This window comes from Vipera berus, assembly GCF_964194415.1.
Source record: "Vipera berus genome assembly, chromosome: 3".
Lineage (NCBI taxonomy): Eukaryota > Metazoa > Chordata > Lepidosauria > Squamata > Viperidae > Vipera > Vipera berus.
The window spans coordinates 141,848,780-141,863,806 of record NC_138204.1 but is presented as its reverse complement, the minus strand read 5'-3'; the positions used below and the strand labels follow the sequence as shown (position 1 = coordinate 141,863,806).

The window sequence follows — 15,027 nt, the reverse complement described above, 5'->3', positions numbered from 1 at the left end:
ATATGTTGTTGACTTCCCAGTGTAGATTTCTTCCAGTACAAACTAGAAATGACTTAACATTTTTTAAAATCACCTAAGGTTGACTAGGTGTGGCCTTGCCAATGTAGCTGAATTAAATAGCACTATATTGGTACTAAAGCTTGAAAAGATGGAGACATTTGCATGGAAACATTTCTTACTATTTTTATATTGAGTTGAGCAGGATTTACTGAATACTGTCCGAACATCGTCTCACAATCTGAAGCCATAAGCAATATATACAACACATACATTTTCAATGAAACTTCTACTATCTAATTCAATATCTCAGCATTAATTATACCACCACAGTATTCTAAAACATGTTCCTGCATTGATATTTCAGGAGGTTGTCTCAGAAAGAGTAAGAACTAAAATCAATAAAGTGTATTAACTTAATATCTTTATTTTGCCAATGGTTTAATACAGATTCTTAAAAACCTGCTGCTTCTTTAGCTATGACTTTTTGGTTTCTATCAAATTGCAAATGGCAAGATGAACCAGAACAACTCCAGCTGTGTCAGAACTCAGAGCTGGTTTTACATACTGCACTACGATGTTGACACTTTTGAACTTTGATGTCACCAAAGACTCCTGAAAATATCAGGGATAGTCAAGAAAATAAACGATCAACTCGATTCAGAGTTCTCACTTGTGGCATAAATGACCAGGGACAAATTATCACATTTTGGACATATTACGTATGACCAAGCTCTCTTGAGTAATCCATAATGCTGAGAATGATGGAAAGAAAATGAGACCAACCCAACAGCATGATTTATGGACATGATTACAGTGGTAACAGGTACACCATTAGAAGACCTGGAAGACCAGATAAAGGACACATCATCATGAAGAAAATCTACCAACTTGATGGTGGTAATCAAGTTGGGGTCGACTCATTAAGACTCAACACCAACTTGATTATCACCATCAATAACACTTATGTTTACTCCTAGTTTGTTTACTAAATCACAACCGGCTGGACTCGTGAAGCAGGCTAAGATAAAACCAAACACATTATGACTTAGAACAAGGCTCCATAGCAAGTTCATATAGTGACCTCCTAAAATTAGTTCTCAGTCTCTCTCAAACTTGTTTCTGAATTGAAAGGTCTGTGACAAAGGTGAAAGTATTGTGTTTGTATGTGTGTATAAAATTCACATTTATCAAAATCAGCTGAAATCACAGAGCTGCTATTCTTTTCTATGATGATGCACGAACTACCCCCCCAAAAATATTTAAACTCATGCTGTATAATTCAATCCACCATGGCCCTAAAAATACCTTGCCATAAGAATAGTAAAAGCCTCAGAGATTCATAATAGATAGCACTTACAATCTACGGCCGTCTAAATGATCAACAGTTCATACCTGGCACTTAACTCAATGTGATTTAGTTCTATCTACATAAATTTGACTGCAGTCTCAAAACCATCCAGTCCAATCATATTTTTTTTTAAAAAAAATAAAGCCTGCCTTCTCATTTAGTGCTTCGAGTCATGTCACACCATCTTTTTCAAAAACGGGTATTGGCGCTAGTAATGCAGTCGAGCGAACCCATCTATCTGGGGCGTTTCTTCACGCGTGCCACGGCAGACCAGGGGCGATCCCTACCTCTTTTCTACGAAGATTTTACAAACGCTCCGACAACCCCAAATGAGGGTTTGGGGGTTTTTTTTGGTGTTTTTTTTTGAAAATACACCCAAGCCAAGGTCAACCAATAAGCCTTGGTGGAGCAGTGGGCTAATGCCTCCTTAAGTAACACCAGCTGCCTGAAATTAGTGCAGGTTCGCATCCCACCAGGCTCAGCCTTCCATCCTTCCGAGGTAGGTAAAATGAGGACCCAGATTGTTGGGGGCAACAAGCTGACTTTGTAATAATGCCGCTTGCCCCCCCCCCCAAAGCTCTAATAAGCAGGCATATACATAGAATCAGGGCTTTTTTTCTCATAGAATGTTCAGAACGGAGTTCCGGCACCTTTTTTGGATGGAACCTTGTAGGTTAGGCAAGGCGGGTTGTATGGCATGTGTGAGTTCCGGCACCTTTTTCTTTCACAAAAAAAAGCACTGCATAGAGGCTATTGCTAAGCACATTTGATTTGTGCTTTAGATTGTAAGCCGCCCTGAGTCTTCGGAGAAGGGCGGGATATAAATGGAATTTTAAAAAAACAACAACAAAAAACCAAGGGCTGAAACCTGGCAAGGGGAAGGAAAGGAAAAAAGAAGAAGAAGAAGAAGAAGAAGAAGAAGAAGAAGAAGAAGAAGAAGAAGAAGAGGAAGAGGAAGAGGAAGAGAAGAAGAAGAAGAAGAAGAAGAAGAAGAGAAGAAGAGGAAGAAGAAGAAGAAGAAGAAGAAGAAGAAGAAGAAGAAGAAGAAGAAGAAGAAGAAGAAGAAGAAGAAGAAGAAGAAGAGGAGTCCTTCTAAGCTTCCCTTTGTTTTTAAGCACGGCTTATCCACTTACGGAGCTGTCCGGCGCCAGGCTCCTTCCCGCCTCCGACCATCGATATGATCCCGGGAGCTACTGAGGCGGAAGGAGTCGGTGCCAGGGCTCCGGCGCCGCCCGCACTTTGCCGCTCGAAGTTGCCAGGGTTGGAAAAAAAGTCGCGCAGGCGAGGCAGCTCCCGGCCGCTCTCCAGAAGCTCCGTGTGCAATTCCAGCGCCGTCAAGACGAACTGGTCGCGCAGCAGCTGAGCCGCTAAAGCATCCACCGGCACCCGGGGCGGTTCCTCGGCCTGCACAGGCGGCGGCGGCAACAGTTGCTGAAGGGGTGGCGAAGAAGAGGTGGAGACCGGGAGCGGAGCGCCCGAGACGCCGGGGTCGCTACCGCCGCTGCCTCCCGGCCTGGTCTCCTCCGGCTCGGACTCTTCGGAGTCGCTGAGGAAGGGGTTCACTCCTCCGCCCCCCACCACCGCCATCTTGAGAGAAGAGGAATTTCTTCCCCCAGAGCCGCGCTCTTGCCAGCAGCGCCCCAGTCAAACCCGGTTACCACAGCAGCGAGTCGCAACCCACCAATCCCTCTGCCGCGCCTGCGCGCCCGGGCGCCTCCTGTCTTTCGGAAGTCGGGGGTTTCCGCATAGGAACTCTCGCGAGATCCTCCGCGGGGCATTTCCGGTTCCTGGAGATACTGGCAGGCCGAGATTTCCCCTTACTTTGAGGGTTGGGAAGGCGTTTGTTAAAATTATAAACCAGCCATGTAGGGCAAGCTGTCAAAAAAAAAGAAAAGAAAAGAAAAGAAAAGAAAAAGCCAACACGATCCTAGCCTGTATTAACAGGGGATAGAATCAAGATCACGGGAAGCGAGGCTACCGCTTGAGAGCGCCTTGGTAAGACCACGCTTGGAATACTGCTTCCGGTATTGGTCACCCCAAATATAAAAAAAAAGAGATTGAGACTCTGGAAGGAGTGCAGAAAAGATGATGGGGGGGGGCGGGGGTGGGGGGGCTGAAGACTAAAACATTTGAAGACCGTTTGCAGGAATTGGGTATGTCTAATCTAGTGGCTCAGTGGGTTAGGACGCTGAGCTTGTCGATCAGAAGGTCGGCAGTTTGGCGGGCGAGTCCCGAGTAGCAGAGTGAGCACCTATTACTCGTCCCAGCTTCTGCCCACCTAGCAGTTCGAAAGCAAGTAAAAATGCAAGTAGAAAAATAGGGACCACTACATTCCGTGCGTGTTCCGTGCGCCTTTGGTGTCTAGTCATGCCGGCCACATGACCATGGAGACGTCCTCGGACAAGCGCTGGCTCTTCAGCTTTGAAACGGAGATGAGCACCGGCCCCTAGAATCAGAAACGACTAGCACTCATGTGCGGGGGAACCTTTACCTTTAATCTAGTGAAAAGAAGAACCACGGGTGACATGATAGTGTCCCAATATTTCAAGGGCTGCCACAGCACCAGAAGGCAAGACAAGAAGCAATGGATGGAAATTGAACAAAGAGAAAAGCAACCTAGAACTAAGGAATAAGAACAGTAAGAACAATCAAGCAGTGGAACAACTTGCCTTCAGAAGTTGTGGGTGTTCCAACGCTGGAGGCTTTTTAAAAGGGACTGGACAACCATTTGTTGAAAATGATATGAGGTTCTCTGCTTGAGCAGGGGGTTGGACTAGAAGACCTCCAAGGTCCCTTCCAACTCTGCTATTCTGTTGTTCAAAGAGGATTCCTCAGCTATTATGATGCCATTCCCACCTCCCCAACAGTTTGTGCTGCCAAATGAACAACTCCTTCCAAGCTATTGTAAACTTCAGAAATATGTTATGAAAATAGTGTAATCTCCCACCAGTAATGAATGAAGATGAAAATCATTGCACTATTTTCTATTATTTATAAGTCAGTTGCATATTACCCTTTGAGACCTGAAAGATTAAGTTACGGCTAGTTTGGTAGCATTGGGCTACAAATTGGGAGGCTGTGAGCTTTAGTCCCGCTTTAGACATGAAGCTGGGAAGATGATCTGGACCAATTGCTAGAATGGAAGAACACCCCCCCCCTCCTAAAAGCTCTAGATTTAGTTCTGAACTGCTACAAACATCAGAACTAGGAGAAATTACAGTAGCCAGAACTCTTAAGTGAATTTAGAGTTGAGTGTATTACAATAAAAACAGTATTAATAAAGGAGAATATTTGTAGCTCAGGGTTGATATGAGGGGGGTCTTTGTTGCTTTTTGAGCTTGTTTTCTTGCAGATGTTTCATTACCCAAACTGGGTAACATCATCAATGCTAGCCTGATGAAATAGACCCCAGCACTGATGTTACCAAATTTGGGTAACGAAAATGTCTGCAAGAAAACAAGCAAGCTCAGAGAGCACCAAAGACCCCACATAAAAACAGTATGCTGTTTATTACTAGGTCATAAAATTTCTATACTTTTTGTAATAATTTCATAGTAAGAAGCCAAAGGGATCACCTAGTCAAGTTATAACCTCTTTAACCCTTGTAACTCCATCCCTCTTTCACTTCAGACTGTCTCAAATGCAAGCCTATATGGTTGCTTTATTCTGTAACAGACACAGGCAAATTTTATCCCATGAAAGGATGCTGCTTTTCCACATTAGGGATGAGAAACCTGTGCTATTAAACATGTTACTAGGACTCATGCAGTTGTGGTCCAAACATATTCTAAGATTTCCTGTCTTTAAACTTTAAAGCATACTCAACTTTAAACTTTCAGGCAGTGAACTTCAGCTCCCAGAATTCTCTTAGCTAGTTGAATTCTGGGAGTTGAAGTCCACGCATCTTAACGTTGCGAAACATTGCTTTAGATCAGGGGTCTTCAAACTCGGCCCTTTTATGACTCATGGACTTCAACTCCCAGAATTCCTCAGCCAGTGTGCCTGACTGAGGAATTCTGAGAGTTGAAGTCCATGAGTCATAAAAGGGCCGAGTTTGAAGACCCATGCAAGTTTAGATTAATTACTTCCCACTATCTTAAAGTTTTCAATTCTCAGAATTCCGAAATGAACCTGGCAGGGAATTTTGGAAATTGCAATTGAAGCACCGTTGGAATCTCCGCTTAGCGTGGGAGAAAAGCAGCGTGAATGAGAAAACAATTCAGCCCGACATCTCCCGAGCGTCATCCTGAGTCCTACAGATCTCGCGATAGTTTTGCTTTCCCGATACGGGAGCTGTGACGTTGTTGAAGGCAGAGCGTGTTTTTTTTAAAAAAAACAAACAAACAGCGGTGATAACTTGCAAGGAGTTCGTGAACGTTGCTCGTTTCTGCACTCCCCCCCCCCGCATCCATTACTTTATGCCTACCTGCCAAGAGTGTGGCGAAGGTTGTTTTTGCTGGTCGGCATATGTCTCCGAGGAGACGATCGCCCGCGCAGTAGCCGGTGGAATGAGCGAGGTAAGCAACCTAAATAAGTCGCTTCCTGAAACGATGATGGATGTTCTGTTTTCTGACGCTTCCCTTCTCTGCAGGGAGTGTTCGGGCTCAGGTAGGTTTTGATTCGGGTAGAAAGAGGGACTGGTTATATCCATAGGATTTGTCAATGGCTTGCAACTATTGTGGTTGGTACCTTGTGTTTAGAGACGCCAACACCACCATGATCAGCTATGCATTATTGTACAGTAGTGGCCAAAATTGGGGAAATCTTTTGGGAAAAGTGGACAGTAGAAATGCCACCTTTGGTTAAGTTTCCACCATTTTTTCTTCTAATTTCTTTATAATGAGGACCCAGATTGTTGGGGGCAATAAGCTGACTTTGTAATAATGCCGCTTGGGGGGGGCGCGAAAGCCCTAATAAGCAGGCATATACATAGAATGAAGGCTATTGCTAAGCACATTGATTTGTGCTTTAAATTGTAAGCCGCCCTGAGTCTTCGGAGAAGGGCGGGATATAAATGGGATTAAAATAAAAATAAAAAAATAAATAACTGTAGCCTTGTTCACTTAATATTATTATTTTACATCGCTTTCTGGGCAACCAGTCAACCATTTCTTTAATTTTATTACATTTTACAAGCTCACTAAATGAAAGAACACAAAAAAACCCAACTAACTTGATAGCGATCACATAACACCTTGGTGGAGCAGTGGGCTAATGCCTCCTTAAGTAACAACAGCTGCCTGCAATTACTGCAGGTTCGCATCCGACCAGGCTCAAGGTTGACTCAGCCTTCCATCCTTCCGAGGTAGGTAAAATGAGGACCCAGATTGTTGGGGGCAATAAGCTGACTTTGTAATAATGCCGCTTGGGGTGTGTGTGAAAGCCCTAATAAGCAGGCATATACATAGCATGAAGGCTACTGCTAAGCTTGTAAGCCGCCCTGAGTCTTCGGAGAAGGGCGGGATATAAATGGAATTAAAATAAAAAATAAAAAATAAAAAAACACGCTGACAAATGTCCTCCTCTCAGCTTCAATGCATGAGGTCAATAACTGAATCCTATTGCGATCTGATTGGCTCATTGCCAAACCAAGATGTCACCTGATTGGCTCTCTAAACACTCATTTTCACTGGCTACAGTCAGATGAAGGAAAGCTACCTGATATCAACCTAAGGAAGTTGTGCTTCCTTTTTCTGGTTATTTGGCTATAACTTTTCCTAGACTACAGTACAGATAATTGAACAACCTTTGTTGCATTACATTCTTGATTAAATTATCATTCTATTGATATATAATTTTATGGTACTACTCCAAAAAAAAAAAAGTGGTGTTATTAGCCATCAAACCTCAAAAATACACTTTTCCCAAAAGGTTTCCACAATTTTGGCCACTACTGTGGGCACTAATATATTGTCACTAAATTAGATTACTGGAATTAATTGTAAATTAATTGGAAGTAATTGTAATAAGTGTGTGTGTGCATGGACTCAAACCTTCAGCGAAGATTGACTTTTGGTGCCATCATTGTGGTGGTACCTTTGTGTTTAAGCAAGCCAACAGCAATGTGATGAGCTATGCATTATTATAGACACTAATATATTGTCAATACATTATATTGCTGGAATTAAGAACAGTTGAAGTCATGTTTTTGATTCTAGCAATCTAATGTATACAGTCTAATGTATACATTACAATCTAGGGTATAAGTGTGTGTGCATGGACTCAAATCTCCAGTGAAGCTTGACTTTTGGTGCCATTTTTTCCTGACAATAATATGGAAATAGTGTGCCATCCAAGTCCGGCCTTAGCCATGAAAGCCAGCCGGGTGCCTTTGGGCCAGTCACTCATTCTCTCTCTCAGCCTTATTCACCTCAGAGAGTTGTGTTGTGGGAAAAATGGAAGGGTGTGTAGGCGGGATGAATAAATAAAATATTTTCTTGATTTCCAAGGTTATTATACAGCAGCAATTTCCTAGTGATGTCCTATTCAAGTACCCTCTGGATCTCATTCTGCCCACCTATTTTTTTAAAAAAAAGTCCATCCAAGATTAGCTAGGTACTGTAACTAAGCAAATTCTTACAAGCACAAGCAAAGCCAAAGTAAGATTGGTTTTGGCCTAGGATATGAGTCTGTTGCCACTGTGGTTTATGTTTATTGTGTTTATAAATCATCCTTATTCAGCAAACTTTGGTTAACTAAAAGATGGCAGAATTTGAGTGAATGCAGCCTTTTTTCATGAGAATTCAATTGTTGAATCTCAGAGTCCTAATAAAAAAAAACTAAGGTACATTCTTCAAAAATGTGTTTGGTTTGAGCTTAAGGAAATTAAGTGAGCTCAACCACTGTTTTGTTTTTGTATGAAGCTAGTTCATTATGGTTTATTTAAACCATAATTTATTTAAACCATAATTAAACAAATTGTAGCTTAGAGAATAGTTTAGCAAAGCATAAACATACATCCAGCAGAAAAGAGATGCTCTACAGGACTGGAATACCTTTGGACCAAATTTGGATTTAAGATGTGAAATTTACATGTTTTCTCCCTTAGCATCTCTGCCCCCAGTTTGAAATTTATTGAAATATACAGACATAAACTAAAATTTGAAAGGAAAATAAAATTTTGCTCTCATTCTAAAGCTTTCCTGATCTGGTCCTCCCATAGGTAATGCACAATTACTATATCAGAACAATCTGAACAGACGTACAGTCGTTTAACGACATTCCAGACTTACGACAGTCTAGGAAAGGTTGCTTAATGGCCTGTAAAGTACTTCCAGCCATAGGAAAATATTTTACCACCACTCAGTGGTGATGTGATCACAATCTGGCCAAGAGCCCCACGATCCAGTGATTGTCATTTGCAATTTTCTTTTATCGGATTCCCCAGAAAGTCAATGGGGAAGCTGGCAGGAAGGTTGCAAGCTGCATCTGCCTGCCAAGGAGATTCCCTCTTGTCTCTGGAGAAATAGGGCTCAGACCCAGAAGATTTTAACTCTGTTTCTGCAGCTGGTCAGAGTTCTCTTCCATGCACGGAGGGAAGCTGAAATCCTTTTTCAGGCACTCTTTCAGCCAACTTTCAGAGATAAGAGGGAGCTGAAATCTGAGCAGAGAGGCAGCGTGGTAAGGTAACTCTGTTACGCGGCACTCGGGATTTGACCCACCAAACTGCCGACCTTCTGATCGACAAGCTCAGCGTCCTAACCCACTGAGCCACCGCGTCCCTTTCTTTAAGATTAGAGATCTTTTAATTTATTATTTATTTATTATTGGGACTTATATGCCGCCCTATCTCCCGAAGGACTCAGGGCGGCTAACAACAATAACGTACAATAAATACAAAAGTTAAAATTAAAATTAAAGGCCCCTGTAGAATAAATAAAAATAAAAATTAATATAAATTAAAAATTAGAGTTAAAAATTAAAAACATAATTAAAATCCCTGTCAGTCTAGGTCAGCCAGGTGGAAAAGGAGTGTTTTGAGGCCACGGCGAAAGGACTGGAGATCTGGGGCCATCCGAAGCTCAGGGGGGAGCTGGTTCCATAGGGCTGGCGCTCCCACAGAGAAGGCTCTCCCCCTGGGGGTCGCTAGCCGACATTGTCTAGCCGACGGTACCCTGAGGAGGCCTTCTCTGTGTGAGCGTACTGGGCGCTGGGAAGTCGTTCTCGGCAGCAGATGGTCCTGCAAGTATCCCGGGCCTAAGCCATGTAGGACTTTAAAGGTAAGTACCAGCACCTTAAATCTCACCTGGAGGACAACCGGTAACCAATGCAGCTCACGCAGGAGGGGTGTAATATGGGAGTATCGGGTTGCTCCCATCACTACCCACGCGACCGCACTCTAATTATTTGGAGAATACTGGAATATGGAACTGAGTTGGTGTGGTGGATATCATGGGGATTAAATTTATAGTAAATTTATTCACTATTCCAAGCAGACATTAACTAACCATTGAGGAACAGAAATGTTCTATTTCATGCAACTTATAAAATAAGAGTTCCAGTATGTACCTATGTTCTGCAGCTACATTTAAAGAAAAAAAAAGCAGTTCTGTCCTCTAGTGGTCTTCAGCTGCTAGTGTTATTTGAGACCTTTGCTTATACTGTACAGTATAAAGAAAATAAAAAAATGTTGAGTGGAGTACATACTTAATTTCATTGTGAGTTACACAATGGCAATAAAGATATTCTATTCTATTGACAATATTATTGGCACAAGGAGGTGGAAAAGCTGAGTTACAAGAGCAAAGAGGTGGCTATGGGATGACTGTGGAATAAGATGTTCATGTGCAAGTTTCAAGTCAAGATAAAGCAGAACAAAATCAGTATCCACAATATTATCTTGAGCAGATTATCACTATTATGAGGAAGCACATCACAAGTTGCTTTTAAGCCCTGAATGTCATTTATAGAGAACCAGAGGAAATATGCAGTGAAATCAAAGACATTGTTAAGGATGCATGAAAAGGTCTATAAGGGGAATCTAATCTAAAAGGTCAGGTTGAGGTAAGACCATCCTACAATGACCTATTGAAGCTGTTGCTAGCAGTCAACCCCAACTTGATGTCACATAAGCAATTATGTTGTAGTTCCAAGGTGCAACAATTAATGGATTCTTTTATATTTATATTTATATATTTGCTTATATTTTAGTTGAACTTTAAATATTGTCCTTTTCTTAGTTCATTACAACGGATTAAAATATTGCTTCTAAAATGTGAACTATGCTACTTTACATAAAGGCGAGTTTATCTGAATTCCTGTGCTGAGTGGTAAATAGACAAAGCAAACTAACTTTATGTTAGACAGCAGCCTCCCTTATCTAGGACCTAGGTGTCCTTCAAATTCTATTCCTCTAATGTCAGTCCCAGTGGGAGAATAGCTACGACCATGTATGTGGAGGACATTATTGCTTTGGTACGTCTGCAACAGGATGCAAATTTACTGAAATGAATGATGTGGTCTAAATCATATTTTTTAGGCAATGTTTTTTGAGAATATTGCAGATTTTGGCAAATTGGGTACCATGTTTCCTCAAAGTTTCCTAAGCTGATATCTGGAGAATACAAGAAGTTCAGAAAGTAGAACTTAAAAGATGGCACTGGAGCTTCATTACCTACAAGTCTGTAATAAATCGCATACTTGTCTTAGAGATTTTGCATGGAAATTTCTGATGCAATTTTTCCTGATGCCAGAGACTTGCCTTGATAAATCAAGTGATATTAATGGAATATTTAATTCTCAAGGAGATTTTTACCTTAGGTTTTCTGAATTACTTAACTCCATTTACAATTTAAAACAGATGGCATGTATTATTACAATGTGAAATAATCAGTGAAAAATTTGACTGGAAGCTATTTTGAGAGATTATGTGAGTTACTAAACACATTTAAATGAACAGCATTCAAAAATTATCAAATATATCATGACAGGTCATATATATCATGCAAATATATTCATACTGATTTGGGTTGTGAGTAGAGCGCAGGAGTCTTGATTATTTCTACAATTAGTTTTCTCATATTTAAGGTGGCAGATCCCAATGTGTATATATAATTTAGAAGGTCATTTCAGTTGAATGTGTGTAGCCATAGAACCTGATTAACATTCAAGGCTGTTCTTACTATTGAACAATATAGTAACATCAATTTCAGCAGAAAATTCTGAGGTGACATTTCTGCCTGGTTTGAGCTTATCTATAAATTAATTGTTTCCTATCTCCTTGACAATGTGATTTTTTAAAACCTGCTGCTTAGAAAAATAGCATCTATTTACACTTTTTTTAACAATATGCATGCTATGTTTCTTCTGCCTCTTGAAAATGCATTTTCAGTGGATTCTTTTAAATTATTTATAGCAGGCTTGTAATGCTCATTGGAGTGTGGGCTTTTTGAAAAACGTGACTAAAATATTTTTTGTGCCTTGTTTGGAGGCTTTAAATATACCCTTTCATTGGTTTATCCTGTTCATCTGACAAATACTTTGTAGATGTTTCTTCCTTATTGAAAACATAAATAGAAATAGATAATGAATGGTGACATATTTTATAAAGATTTATATTTTGGCCTTTATTTAAAAAACAAAACAGCTTCAACATCCCGACTTTGTGAGGCAAACTTTTCAAAAGATATTGGGCATTAAATGGAGTAGTTTTGGAGAAAATTAGATCTGCAATTTGTCTCATTATGTTTATATTTTTATTTAGTGTAAAACAGGTGTCAAACCGTGGCAACTTTAAGACCTTTGTATTTTAACTCCCATAATTCCCCAGGTAGCCATGATGGTTGAGGAATTCTGGGAGCTGGTCCACAAGTCTTAAAGTTGCCAAGGCTGGACACCCCTGACCTAAAGGGACCTGGTTCAATATAAGGCTGCAGCCAAAATTGCAACCAGTTTATTAGCCTGTAGCTTTATTGGGAAGCAATAATGGAGTTGCCTGAGAAGAACTGCCTGATCTGCTGCTTGTTTTTAATTCTGTTGCATCGTCTGGGCCTTGATTTAGAGTCTCCCAAACTACGGCTTGTGTCTTGAATTGGTAGTTTGAGGGAAGTGGGGTACAATTTAGCTTTGATCCAAAGTGGCTTGTCAGCTTTTGCAAGGAACAAAATCATGGGATGAAGCCCAGAGTCCTAAGTACAAAAGTTCCAGATGGCTTTTTGGAGAGATAGCTAATTGAGATTTGGCCTTCATAGTTCAGGGATGGATAACTCAGTGGGTATATTTTTATTGATGCTTATTATTTTGATATCTTGAAGAGAGAGTTTTGGGAGTTTTAGTTGGTGGAAAATGTAATTGGTGGAGTACATGATACCAGAACCGTGTTATTGCGTGGCTATATTGAAAAACATATTGATTGCCAGTTTTATGAGTACAGTGTTATGCTTAATTTAGGCTCAGGTTTTAAATGCATTTTTGTCCATTTTCTTTCACATCATTTCCTAATGGTGTGAAAAGCAATTAAGCAATTAATCAGTGTGCTTTTGGTTGGATACCAATCTCTGTAAAAGAAAAAGAAAGGATGGGGGATGGGCAAAATAAATAAATAGAGATTGTGCACTGTTGCAAAATTGCATCAAAGCACAGCACAGCAAAAATAAATGTTTCTGATATGGCTGGTTTCATTATACATACCAGCTGTTACTTTTATAGTCTTAGCTAATTTAGGGCTTCACTGTTTGATGGATTGCTCATGCCCAGGCACTACGGTAAATAAGAGACACCCTCATAAAGAAATGTGTGCTTTTAGTAAGTTTGGTTTTTAGAAAAAGCACCTTCTGCTTAGTTGTTGCCAAATGTGTTAACTCAGAAGTTTTGTTAGCTCCTACATTGTATGTTTCCAAGAAAAAAGTATTTTTCTTCTGATTATTTGTGTCTCATTAATTTTGTAATGTTTATGTTTTATTTTTGAAGGTAATTGCTTTGGGTGCCTGTTATTATTGTTTAATAATAAATAACAACTAAGGTAACTAAGCTCAAGATTTTAAATTAATTAGCTGCTCCAATGCTTAATTCGTGTTTTGTAAAGTGTGGATCTCTCACCTGTTTGGAAAATCAAAATTGGTTACCAGCCTACGTTGAAAAATAATATCGTATTTTTATTTAGTTTGCTTATTAAATTTGTTTGCTGCCCATCTTTCCACAAGTCGACATTAAAATCCTATCAAACAAATGTGAAAAATAATAGCGGCAGCCAATCTGTCAACATTTTAAATATTGATAAATGTAATCCATAGAAATAAAAACTCTTTTGGTGTCCTCCATAATTTTTAAACATGGGAAGAGGTCCTGAGAGAAATAAGTTTAAGAAACACTGAATAATGCAGGTGACTGCATGTATGTTGGCATTAGGGTTATGTAAATAACAACAACAACAACAACATTGGAAGAGAACTTGGAGGTCTGTGGTCCAACCCCCTGCTCAGGCAGGAAACCTTATACCATTTCAGACAAATGGCTTTGAGAAGGAAGTATTTGACAACGCGGGGAATACATTAAAAAGCTGTTTTTGAATGGCTAAAGCAGAGATGTTTACAAACTTTGTATGCTTTCTGACTGCATACAGGTAGTACTCAAGTTACGACCACAATTGAGCCCAAAATTTCTGTTGCTAAATGAGACAGTTGTTAAGTGAATTGTGTCCAGTTTTACAACTTTTTTTTGCTACAGTTGTTAAGTGAATCACTGCAGTTAATTTTGTAACACAGCTGTTAAGTGAATTTTGCTTGTCATAAGGTTGGAAAAAGTAATCATGATCCTGGGATACTACAGCCATCATAAGTATGTGTCAGTTGCCAAGTGTCTGAATTTTGATCACACGACTGTGGGGATGCTGCAATGGACGTGTGAAAAACAGTCCTAAGTCATTTTTTCAGTGTTGCTGTAACTTCGGTCACTAAATGAAATAAATGATTGCACAACCATTTTCCATGAAGAGGCAGCCTCGCCTGCTTGAATATTCTTAGCTATTTGTGGATCAGCAGCACCTGTCAGCTTAGGATACAACGATTTCCTGTTTCACTAACCTATAATTTACTTTGATTGTTTTTTAGTGTTGGATCCCTTGTTCACATCCTCACTGACAACGTTATCACCATGAATATGCAATTTTTTATAATTGCTGGTATTTTGGTACACTGTGTGTTCCTGATCTCTATCTTTGACATTTATTTCACCTCTCCTTTGGTCCATGGAATGACTCCTCATCAAATTCTGCTGTCACCACCTGCACAACGCTTAGTACTGTTTGTTGCGGATGGTCTACGTGCAGATTCACTATATGCACTGGATGACAGTGGCAATTCTAATGCTCCTTTCCTTAGGTAATTTCATTTTCCTTCCAATATTTGTTACAATTACTTCTTGTTGAGGGAGAGAAGTTTATTATTCCAGTCTAGGTGTTGAAATTAGATCATTTTTGATTTTTATATTTAGGGGGAAAACCCGCAAGTAGTTAACTATGACCAGGATCCCATTTTGTCATAGGTGCTAATATTAGCAATTACATAATTATCGTACTCTCAGTCCAGCCATGGATTTGCATATTTCCCTGTCTCCTCCAGTATGTCCTGAATGTGTATATCACTCAGTATGTGTTGGAAAACCCATCTATGGATAACGTTAATTAATTTAATTCATGCTTTGCAATCAAGTCAGAAAAAAATCCTCTCACCTTTTGAAACTGC

At 40.1% G+C, this 15,027-nt stretch overlaps 2 protein-coding genes across 5 annotated transcripts in view; one reads left to right on the top strand and one right to left on the bottom strand.

The window, feature by feature from the left end:
- The window catches only part of RELCH (RAB11 binding and LisH domain, coiled-coil and HEAT repeat containing), a 66,513-nt gene extending 63,375 nt beyond the window's left edge, over positions 1 to 3,138 (bottom strand). For all 4 annotated transcript variants that reach the window (XR_014026005.1, XM_081324391.1, XM_081324392.1 and 1 more), the window contains exon 1: positions 2,482 to 3,138. Coding sequence is in view for 3 of the 4 variants with exons in the window: in XM_081324391.1 (XP_081180517.1) it covers positions 2,482 to 2,935 (454 nt within the window). In the remaining variant the exon portion in view is untranslated. The remainder of the gene's footprint in view (positions 1 to 2,481) is intronic.
- PIGN (phosphatidylinositol glycan anchor biosynthesis class N) overlaps positions 3,133 to 15,027 on the top strand; it is a 76,154-nt gene continuing 64,259 nt past the window's right edge. Inside the window, exons 1-3 of the mRNA XM_081324398.1 lie at positions 3,133 to 3,343; positions 5,465 to 5,865; positions 14,395 to 14,664. Of these exons, the coding sequence (XP_081180524.1) occupies positions 14,438 to 14,664 (227 nt within the window). The 5' untranslated portion in view covers positions 3,133 to 3,343; positions 5,465 to 5,865; positions 14,395 to 14,437. The remainder of the gene's footprint in view (positions 3,344 to 5,464; positions 5,866 to 14,394; positions 14,665 to 15,027) is intronic.